This window comes from Grammomys surdaster, unplaced genomic scaffold (assembly GCF_004785775.1).
Source record: "Grammomys surdaster isolate TR1022 unplaced genomic scaffold, NIH_TR_1.0 373, whole genome shotgun sequence".
NCBI classification, from domain to species: Eukaryota; Metazoa; Chordata; class Mammalia; order Rodentia; family Muridae; genus Grammomys; species Grammomys surdaster.
In genome coordinates this window covers 2,022,994-2,034,708 of record NW_021604792.1, presented here as the reverse complement: position 1 = coordinate 2,034,708, position 11,715 = coordinate 2,022,994, and the positions used below count along the sequence as shown (strand labels likewise).

General features: G+C 37.8%; 1 protein-coding gene across 2 annotated transcripts in view; it reads left to right on the top strand.

Annotated features, from left to right (window-relative positions):
* Pik3c2g (phosphatidylinositol-4-phosphate 3-kinase catalytic subunit type 2 gamma) overlaps positions 1-11,715 on the top strand; it is a 337,943-nt gene that overhangs the window by 96,384 nt on the left and 229,844 nt on the right. For both annotated transcript variants that reach the window (XM_028780980.1, XM_028780979.1), the window contains exons 11-12: positions 3,874-3,907; positions 7,928-8,123. In XM_028780980.1, coding sequence (XP_028636813.1) covers positions 3,874-3,907; positions 7,928-8,123 — 230 coding nt within the window. The remainder of the gene's footprint in view (positions 1-3,873; positions 3,908-7,927; positions 8,124-11,715) is intronic.

Genomic DNA, 11,715 nt, shown 5'->3' with positions numbered 1-11,715 from the left:
CAGTGTGAAGAACAGTGCATCAGTGGAGTGTGAAGAACAGTCCATCACTGCAGTGTGAAGAACAGTGCGTCAGTGCAGTGTGAAGGACAGTGAGTGCATCAGTGCAGGGGAACTGAGGCATCAGAAACTGGAAGGAGATGGCCATGTTACAGCCTCTGAAGTCCAGGAACTCAATGAATGCATGTCAGTGCTCAGCCTTCTCTTTGTATTCACATAATCCTGACTCTCAGCCAGAGAATGCTACCATCTGAAGGAAATGTCTCACTTCAGCTAATTCAATCAAGATAATCCTCGTGCTCAAAGGCCAGAGTTGCCTAGATCACCCTTCATAGGAACACTCACAAGCTTGTCTCTAGATTGTGTCAAGCAGATAGTCATTACTAACCACTGTCCAGTCCAGCTGGACAATCAAGTGGGACCCTTAGACCCTGTGGAGAGGGCTGAGATGCACGAGAAAATAAAAAGGCACAGCAAGTCAAGAAGTCTGATCAAGCTGGCAAAGACTGTTCACACAGGTTACATACTCTGAAAACAGGATATGGGGAGGGGTAGGAAAGGAGAGAGGGCTTTGCAGGTGGAGGAAGGTAGGTGCAGCTGTGAGGTCTAACTAGGTTATACCTGTTGTTCTCACAAAGTCTTGCCATTACCAAGGGTTCTAAAAACATCTATCTAGCAGGATGTTGGCTAAATCTAAAGATCAGGAGGAAGGGTTACTAAGGTGGGTTGCTATGAGGCCTCGTTTGAAGTTCTGAGAACTGACAAGTGAATCCTGGAAGGTAAACAGAAAGAAGAATAGTAGGTAGGAGAGCCAAGGGTGAGTGTTAGCCAAGAATAAGGCCTTGCCATGGATTCCGACAAACCACCATACCACTAGTATAGATAATAAGATCTATGAACTTCCCAGATGACAATTGGGTGAGAAATATGTTGGGTCTACATTTAATTTGATTGTATTGTTCTCTCTGTGTCCGGACAAAAACAAGCAATGCTATAGTTTTGAAAAGCATGCCACCTACATGTTCTGAAAATAAATAGTTCTAACAAACTTGATAAATAAAAGTCTCTTCACTTTCACTAAACGGAGTCAATCCAGAAAACTAAGCCAGTGAGAATTAGCTCCCAAGTGATAATTTGTCTTCTTGGTTATTACCTTTTTTGGGGATGCTGCAAGCACCTAGAGCTATAAGCAAACACTGTAATCTTTCAGTGCTACAAATGGGGTTGGGTTACTCTTGGTATGCTAGTTCCTACCTGAATCTGATTGTGGCAAATTAATTAACCACTCTTGCTTTCAATGGTGAGTTTAAATCAGAGCCAAGTTACCACCTGGTAATTGGGATGATTCCTTCGGTAGCTTTGAGTTTTCCTCCCAAGATCAGCATGGAAGCATTAAGTACCACAAACTCCATCTCTGCCCTCCCTTCATCTCACGGCCACCACAGATTTCTGTTACAGTGGAGCAGATATGGAAGTATGGATGTGTGTCCTCTCTTCTGTGGAGACCATTAAGCTGGATTTCAACTTTTATATCTACCTCGTAATGGATCAGTAGAAACAAGTAATGGGGCAAAGAGAGAGGAAAATCACTTTTTGATAGAGAAGCACTTCATGTGCTATTAAAGTTCTCTAAGGAATAAAATGTCTGCTCTCCCAAGGAGTCACTTCCTTAAGTACCTAAAACACAACCCTAATTTCTTTCTCCAAGATATTCAACTTCTCAGTAGATCTGAATCCAAAAGAACCTTTTACGGAAAAATTACCTATTTTCTAGGAACACCATGGGGGATTATGCTCAAGAAAAGCTTAGATTTACACAATACAGACCTTGTGTTTTTATGCACTGAATGTGTGACTTTTATTCCTTTTCAGTTGAAATCATAGATAGTCTCTAATTTTGATGATGGTAATGATTTTCATGGACAGAATTGAAAATTTTATTTTATTTAAAGTGCATCATTAATAAGTGGATTACTCATCTTTACCCCAACCCCAAGATCCTAGTTATTTTTTTTACAGACTTTAAAGTTCCTTGCTTCCATGCTGTGTGCCCTGATCCTGCCCACTGGTTTTTATCCCATCTTAATTGTGAGCCTACATATACAGGAATGCTGGCACAAAATACTAAATACATTTTGCAGGATTTGTGCAGTAACCAATTACAATTATAAAGTCAACAAAACCAATCTGTCTACCCACTACGATCTAAGATAACAAACACAGAGGGGTCCAAGTCTCTGCCAGCAACTCCGAAATTGAGACGCTTTGCTTTTTCCTTGGCCATGTTTTTGGTCATCATGCAAGACACTATTTCCTGCCACGTAGGGAAGTAATTAAGGATCTAATAAATGAAAGCTTGTCAAAATGAAGAATTAAATCATAACTATACTTCTAGGCTCCTACTTTATATTGAAAACAATCTTTAGCCTTCAAGTTATTATTCAGAAACTCATTTAATATATTTTTATAAACTACTCCAGAAAATTGAAGCACAGAGTGGAAAATATGTTCTTTCCTGTTGTGCTGTAGGTGGGTGTCATGGTGATTTTTATAATACATGTCTACATTTCTGAATAAATTGAATTCTAGTCAAACCAGCTAACAGCTCAAGTAGTCTGTCCCACCTGGACAGGATGAAAATATTACCTGGAGTTGTTGGGACTTCTGTTTGATGCTATGTTCTTGTGAAATATTTACCTAATACAAGTGCTCCTGAGATTCATATAGTGACATTTTGAATCAAAAGGTTACATTCAAATTTAATTATATTTTACCATAGGAAATATTTCCTCTCTAAAGGAATCCTACGGAAATTCTTTGGTATAAGGAAACAGCTATTCTCTGGATTATTTGCTTAATAGATGTGCTGTTTAGTTAATTAACTTCCTTAGAAACAAAATTTAATATTTATTTTTAATCAAAGAAAAAAAATGACTTGAATGGTAATTCACTCTTGTTGTCTGGCTGTCAAAAGAGCCGAGACTGGAGAATACCAGAAGTCCAGGAGTTTTAGACAACTATGGTCAATGTATCAAGAGTCCATAAGTAAAATAATTTTTTTTTCAGTCTTTCAAAAATTCTGCCAATAAGAATGGATCTTCTAAGAAACTTGAACTTTTCTTTCCACTGAAACATTATTTTTAGTGAATATGTGAGTCATGATATATAGTTTTCATGATAATAAACTTAGAGCCAGAAAGCCCCAAGCCAGCTGAGGAATTCCACATTTCCAATACAGACATAAATACAGATGTCATGTTGTACACATGATTATAAATAACAAGGATAAGAATGCAAATAATAGCGTTTCAGATTGTGGTTTGGATTTGTGATTTAATATATTTTCCTCAGTGTTCAACTATAAGTTAATTAATACTCTAGAAAATGAGAGAAATAAAACCAAGGGGAGAATTTATATGGTTCTTTTCCCACTTCATCCAGACCTCTTTAGGATGTTCCTCAAATCTTGTGCCTGACTGTCTGCTAATAATAAGAGATAGGCAGTGAACAACAAGCATTTGAAATGCACTTAAAACAGAAGATTGGTTCCTGTCATGATGGAGAGACGGAGCTTGACAAGGTCTGCAGGGTGCTTTAATAATGAAAGGCTTGGCCGATTTGAGCAACATTTAAAAAAAAAAAGAAAAAACCTCTAATAACCACCATTACTCACTGCAATATCCAGAAGGGTTTCTTACTATACGATATATATATTTCCAGTGTTTAATCTGTGACATTAATAAATAAACCAAGAGACACTTATATCATTCTCTCATCCCAGAGAAAGTATTGTGTGCTGATTTTCTGATATTACCACTTTTATTATTTCCTGGATTAGTAACACAAACACTTTCCTTTTTTTTTTCCACTTTTTAGAATTTTCATCAGAATTCAGAGACTTCAAAAAAAGGTAACAAAAATATATATTCGAACATTTATAAAAAAATAAAGGGAACAAAGGACATAAGTCTTAGAATTCTGTCTCCCTTTTTCTTCAGTCCGGCATCTAAATACTGTGGTAACAAATGTCCACACAGGCAAGGGAGAAACGGCTTACTCAGACCCTTAATAGCCCTCCTAGTGAAGGAAGTGATAAATTCACAAGAGAATATTTTTTATTCTGGTTTGTTTTAATAAAATGAGAAAAGTAGAGATCCCTAAAGATGGAAGGATTTGTTGTGGTGGTCGTCGTTTTATTCTGTTTTGTTTTTCGATTGTTTGTATGTCTGTTTGGTTGGTTGATTTGTTGTTGTTGTTGTTGTTGTTATTGTTCTGTTTTGTTTTGAGACTGATATCGCTACATAGGCTTCTGCTGGTCAGAAACTCAATGCTAAGACCAGACTGGCCTTGATCTTCCAGATATCTGCCTGCTTTTTCCATCCGGGAAGAATTAAAGATCTGTCTCATCACATGCAGCAAGAATTATTTTTAAAATCCTTTAGTCATCCTAAGATACTGCAAGAAGTTACTATAAATTGGATTCTGATGTGAGAAAAGTTGCGAGACTTATCTCCAAAGTCCTTAATTTCTAATTTAGAATCAAGCTATATTTGAAAGACCAGCTGATAGGCCAGGCAGAAGGATTGGGTTCTGCATCGAGACGCACAGAGAATCTGGGATGGAGGTACTACAAGTAGATTTCCCTACTTCAATCAAGAGTGCATATGTGACCATGTGCTTCAGAGCAGCATCCACTTTTCAATCAGAAGATGTAGTTTCCATTATCAGCTCCCCACCTTCTTAACTCTGGAACCCAAGACTCTTGAATCACCTTGAATCATCAGTCATCCTAATAGGCACAAAGTAGACAGTGTGTGTACAGGAAGATGATATTTGGCACAGGAGCTCTGATATCTTTCAGGGACTACATAACTAACTTGAGAAGCATAATTGCAGAAATAACTGTGGGAAGCATTTGAAAAACACCCACCTTCCAAATAGTTAATCTTTTTAGTAAAGAGTTGCATGAGAAACATCGTATCAATTCTAATTCCAATATTTGGAAAGAGGAGATCAATGATACCAAAGTCACCCTCCGTGTGTCATCCTAGAAGTAATACAGGGGCAACGGATGTGGAGAAAACATTCCAAACTAGTGCAAAGGGGATTACCAGAAGACTCTAACATATAGAGGGGTAGAAGAGACACAGATGGCCTCACAATATTCCTGGCACAGAGTCATCTGTGGAAAGCACAGGCACACTATAGTAATGACGCTCCACCCCCTTCTAACTGAAGTGTTATAATGAGGTTTCTTCTACCCATACTTCTCAGGGTGTTAGAATATGAGATTCCATAAAACTAAACAGAAATGCCTCCAAAGATTTATACTCCATAACGAATCACAACAGATTTCAATTAATATATTTGATTTACTAGTAAATTAACATTGTAATTCTTTGCTCAGGGAAAATACGGGTATGATAAATACTTTTTCGCTGTATTTATTTCTCTACCAAGCACAAGCTCTTGATTCATAAAAGAGTTTGGTGATGTTATTGCTGCGCACGTATGTGTGTACAGGTGTATGTGCACATGTACATGTGCTAAGAGGCTAGAAGTCACCACCACTTGTCCTTTTTAGTCACACTCCACTTTGGTTTTTTGAGACAAGGTCTCCTACTACAGCTGGAGTTTACCAGTTTGGCCTGGATGACGGCATAGCAAATTTCAGGAAGCCACCTGTTTCTCTCTCCCAGTGCTGAGATCACAGATGCAAACCTGTGTGTCAGATTTTTTAAAATACTCATTTAATTTCATCTCTCATGTATGAGTGTTTGACTGCATGTATTGTTGATATGGATGGTGCCCACAGAGGTCAAACAGGAAACTGGATCCTCTGTAGCTGAACTTACAGACTACAGTGAGCTGACATGTGGGTGCTAGGACATATAGTGTTCTTAACCACCAGTGTTCTCTAGCTCCCATGCCTAGATTTTGGGGTCCATCTTTAGAATTTTATCTCAGGTTTTCATACCTTTATAGCAGTTGTTTGCTAAGTGACCTATCTGATATCCTGTGATGATCGTACATTTGAAATGTATTCTTCATTCAGAGTTCTGGAATCACAGATTACATCAGGACATTATTAAGAAATAACAAAACAGAGCTGTCTGTCTGAACCAGTAATAAAGAGGAAAATATGATAAGTGTCAAAATAATTAAAGTTCTCAAAAATACAAACTTGCGGTCAAACCAATAATGTTAGATATATATTCACCATCACACTTTGACAAGATTGGAAGTTATTGACAGAAAGTTCGGGCTTCTTGTTCCAAAGAACCAACAGAACAATTTGAAGAGAGAAAACGACATTCTTCTAGAAACTTCCAAATCTCTACCACCCATGATTCAGAAAAAGTCCCTGTTGGGTGGCCTTCAGAGTTTGACAAGGCTTGCTTTAGGATTATTATCATGGTGCTTTTTGCTTCTGCTTCATGAATTCCCACTGCTGATTCCTCAGAGAAATTTAATTAGAGCCTTTTCTCTTTGCTCATCTTCCCCCAGGCTGTTGGGGGGGGGGAAGGAGGAGGGGAGACACCATTCAAGAAATGAGACAAATGAGTCCAGTTGGCCTATCATAACTTTTGTGTGCATTGACAAATAAGGGAATAATGGCACATGCTGAGCAACAACAAAGGGTGTCTAATCATGTGCGGCATTGCTGGGGGGGGGGGGGGGTTGTGGACACAAGCATCACGTTGGAGCTGGCTCCCATCTCATGGAGCCCAGATCCTCTCACACTGAAACGGTGCAGAACACTCAGGAAGAATGCTCGGTGTAGAACACTCAGGAAGAATGCTAGGTCTTCATGCCCTTTTCTTCTCAAAACAACTAGAAACCAAGACACAATCTTTGTTTGAGAAGCAGCTTTGGAGAAAGGTGCATGTGTGTCCATGAATGACAGTGCCAGTGACCTGACCCAGTGTGTGCTTCAGTCCTGTCACAGCAGACACGAAGAAGAATCTAATGTGCTGATGTGTCCTCTCAACATTTCCTCTGCTCTTATAGGAAAATTGTTAGATTGTTATATTTTACTTTATCAATGGCCTTATTTCATTTATGTGGTTATAACAAAATATCCAGAAACAAAGAGAGAGAGAGAGAGAGAGAGAGAGAGAGAGAGAGAGAGAGAAGGAGAGAGGGAGGGAGGGAAGGAAGGAAGGAAGGAAGGAAGGAAGAAAGAAAGAAAGAAAGAAAGAAAGAAAGAAAGAAAGAAAGAAAGAAAGAAAGGTAGGTTACAGTCAAGACTAGAAAGGGGGAAGTGCATGGATTCTTCCTGCTTGCTTTCATGTATATTTCTTCTATCTTAAATAGTTCAGGAGATCCAGCCTAGGGTATGGAGCCCACCCACAATGGGCTGGGTCTTCCAGTTGCAAGCAACAATCAATACAATCCCTCACAGACATGCCTCAGGCCAATCTAACATAAAAAGAAAATCTTCAGGTGACAGTCGGTAATGCCGAGTTGACTTTTAAAACTGACTCTCATAATCCCTTTATGACATCACCCATTAGGCGATGAGCATCCTGAAAAAGTTTTCGGTAATCATAAACCATTTAGAAAATATAATCCTTTTCTTGAAGCTAACTCTAAAATATTCATCAATAAGAAGATAACTGATTGCAAATTTCAATTGATCAGCATGTTAGCTTAATCATAAAAAGAGCCTCCAATTTGTAACTAAAAGGTTATGTTTTCAAAATCTGTACAGAAGAAGATACGCCAAGTGTGTAGACAGATGATCTAGCTGCAGCTATGCCAAGCTGCCTCCGGAGGCCCGGATGGCTAATTGGCTTCAGTTAATACGGGTCTCTTTAATTAAATTTTATTTAAATTTCATTATAAGAGATTTCAAAGCAATAATTGATAGCTTATGAGAAATACGACCCTTCACGGTCATCTCATTCTCTATCCTTTCCTCGCCTAGGCTCCATAGAGAAAGCGACAGCTGAACTAACAAGGTCCATCTATCAGCTAATTGAGGTGTACTGCAGTAGCTTTTGCACGGATTTCCAGCCCGTGCACACACCTGGAGGTGTCTCCTGCATCCACGCCGGCCTCCAGTCCCACCTGAGCTTCACGGTGTGTTCCCTGCACAACGTTCCAGAGACCTGGGCACACAGGTGAGCAGCGGAGAATTCTCACAATTGTTGCCGGGGTGTAATTAGCATTGTTCTCCCTTGAACAGGAAAACATGTCAGATTTATTTATATTTTTTTATTGTAAGGTCACTTAATAAAAGTTAGGTTTCAGGTGAGTATGAATTTTCCCTTCACCATATTAAAATAATGACTACAGACTGTGGCTCATTATAAAATCGACGTTCGTCCTGTTTTACGGCTTTCTTAAACTTTTTTTTTCGTGAGTTGATTTAAGTAATTAATAATACTTAAGAGGATAGAGGGAAAGAGCAAGTGCATGCACAGGCGCTACGACTATGGAAAAGAAAAGTGAAGCCCTCTGACCTCTATATAGCTGTGAGTGCTGCACACACTTGTCAGATTGGATCCTTAACAAAGGAAGGATTGCTCATGGGTTAATTTATTTCACCCATTCTTGGAATAACCTTCTTCTTGGAATAACCTTTGGTGTAAAGTTGACTGTTCTTATGTAGTACCTTTTTAGAATAACATAAAAACATTGCATAAGGTAAATTCTTTACGGGTTGCATAAAGAAGAGGACACTGATTAAATTTACGAAAGTCAGTGAAATCACTTGTTCATGAACATACTACGCCCACATCATTTGACACCTGAAAGGAAAAAAAGAAAAAAGCTGAGACAACTAATAATTAAAATAAATAATTTTTGAGACTGGTATATTTTTATTAATTCTTTGAGAATTTCATACATTGGGATCGTGCCCACTTCTGCTTCTACAACTCTTCCCATAACCACCATTTCTGGACCCATTGAACTTTACACTTTTCCTTTTCTGTTTTATAAATCCATCTAGTCCAATCTGCTGTGCACATACTACCTGGCACCAGCCACCCAGTGATGGGTGGTCAACCTACCTGGGTCCTCACCCTAAAAGCAAACCACCTCCCCCTCTCCCAACAGCTATCAAGTACCAACAGACGCTAGACTAGATGAGGGGCTTGGTGCTCATCTCCCCTCTATGAGCTGGGGTTCTTGTCTGACTTGAACTTGTGCACATCTTGTGTGTGTCTGTCACAGCTGCTGATGTCATGTGTGCATCTCCCCTGTTTTATCCAGAAAAGTTTCCCTGCTGTCATCTATAGCCTCTGACTCTTACAGTCTTTCCTAGAGACTGTGTGTGTGTGTTTGTGTGTCTGTGTAAAATAAAATGTGTACACATTTATATGATTAATGCAAAATAAAATTTATCTCTACGTATAGAACACTATTTATATACACATCTCTTCAGTAAAATGTTAATGATTTATGTGATCTGAAGGGAAACCAGAGCTCACACATGTGTTTAGAATCTACCAAATGAAACCATCATGCATTTCCTGTCTTAATTTTATGATGAGTTTTAAAAGAATGCTGTGTAATTGCATGCTACCCTAGTGAATATTTTCTTATAATTTTTTAGTCATAAATAAATATACATTACTTTTAATTCATGTGGAAATTCTCTATAACGTGGTAAATGTAACTAAAGATATATATATATATATATATATATATATATATATATATGATACACATATGTATTATATATGTATTGATACATAAGTAAATATGTAGCATATGTCCATCTATATAGTAATATATCTATGTATATAAGTGAAAATATACTATAGATTTGATCATAGTGTATATTTGCATAAGCATAAGCTCTTCAGTTTTTCTCCATTTTTCTCTACAAATGCAGTCTAAATAGTTTCAGCATATTTTAACATATATAACATTGTTATGTATCCATGTACATATAATTATAGATATAAAATAATGCTTTTCTACAAAAAACTACTATACCAGAAAAGTAAGGACCTTAATAGGCGAAACAAAATGATACCTTTTACTCACTAGAGGAACAAATTTTAAGACTAGAGATGGAGGCTGTCCCCCAGAAACAGACACAGTACTCTTGAGGAAATTCAGAGCCAGCCAATCTTCTCCTAAAAAGCTGACAAACCACATGTGTGTAAGTTTCCCTGGTGACATAGGTATTGCTGTGCCCTTGTCAAATGTCTCCCAGATTTAACCATGTAACACCACAGACTAATATCTCACACTCTGGGGGTCAGAAGTGTAGTGCGTGACTTTTAGCTGAACAGTTCTGAATAGAAAATATTAAAGATGTCTGTGTCTCAATGATGACATAAGTTTATCTGCTTATAGATGCATATATTACATAATACCTTCAAAATTGCACATTATTAATTTCCCTCCTATTCCTTTTAACAATATCTATATAATAATCCAAAACACTTCTCAATGTATAATACATTCCCAATAAAGATTTATTGGAAATGTTTACATAAACTTCTCTGAATAAAATTATAAACCATACTTGATTTATGAAATAGTTATCTGGGTCAGGAGAGCAGAGGTCAGGAATGAGCTGAGCTGAAAGTTGAACAAGTCTTGTTCATAAAAAGAAACTGAAACAGAAGAGACTCTGGAAGCAAAGAAGATCTTATCCTAAGAATTAGATCTGAGGACCAAAGGGCCAGCACCGTAGAAAAAGAGACCAGACTAATTATAGCCAGTAGGAGAATGGTTGACTAAGGACCATAGCTAGTTAGTAAGAGCAGTACAGAATCACATCATATGCTGGGATTATATCAAAAAGTCTAAGAAAATCATTTTAATAATATTGTATGAATTCATTGAGATTTAATACAATGTTTTCTGATCATATTCACCCCATGCCCCAATCATTCCTGATACCACCTCCTGCCTAGCCACAGCTTTGGATTCTCTCTTTCTCCCTCCCATATCTTGCTCATCCCTCTCTTGTCTCTCTCACTCTCTCTGTTTCTTTGTCTCTCACTGTAACTGTCTCAGTGTGTCTGTATGTCTCTGTCTTTCTGTTTCCCTGTGTGTGTACGTGTGTGTACATGTGTGTGTGTGTGTGTGTGTGTGTGTGTGTTTAATTATTTTTGAGACAAGTTATCACAGTGTAGCCCAGGATGGCTTATAACTTGCATAGATCTACCAGTGTCTGCTTTCAGAGTGCTCGGGTTAGAGGTGTATGTAGGCACACCCAAGTCTCTCATTTTTGTTAAAATTCAATTAGTGAAATTTGTATAACCCCCATACTCAAGGATATGGTGACCTCTTGGATGCCTGATCCGAGTACCAGGGACCACGCCCTTAAAGAAAATCAACTCTTCCTCTTTTAAAAGCTATTAAATGCCAATAGTTCTTTAGTTAAGTAGAAATAACAATGTTAATTTCTTCAATCATTCACAAGCTACAGTACAACACATGTTATAGTAATTATAATGCCAGTGTAATTATGTATGAATGTACTATTTGCATAATAATGTATATTGTATAATAAGTTATTCTCATTTGAAAATATTTTGACATTTGTAATTATGAAGGCTCCAAACATGTTAGCAAGCTGAAATTTAATCTCACTAAGGATTTGCCCCTTATGAAGCACACAAGAAAGGATTTCTAGAGTCTCTTTGTCATGTGACTTTTACCATCAAAAAGTGTACAAATGGGCTCTCTTTCAGTTTGCTAACATGTTTGGAGCCTCTCTCAGGAACCAAGAGATCAGTGAGTTAA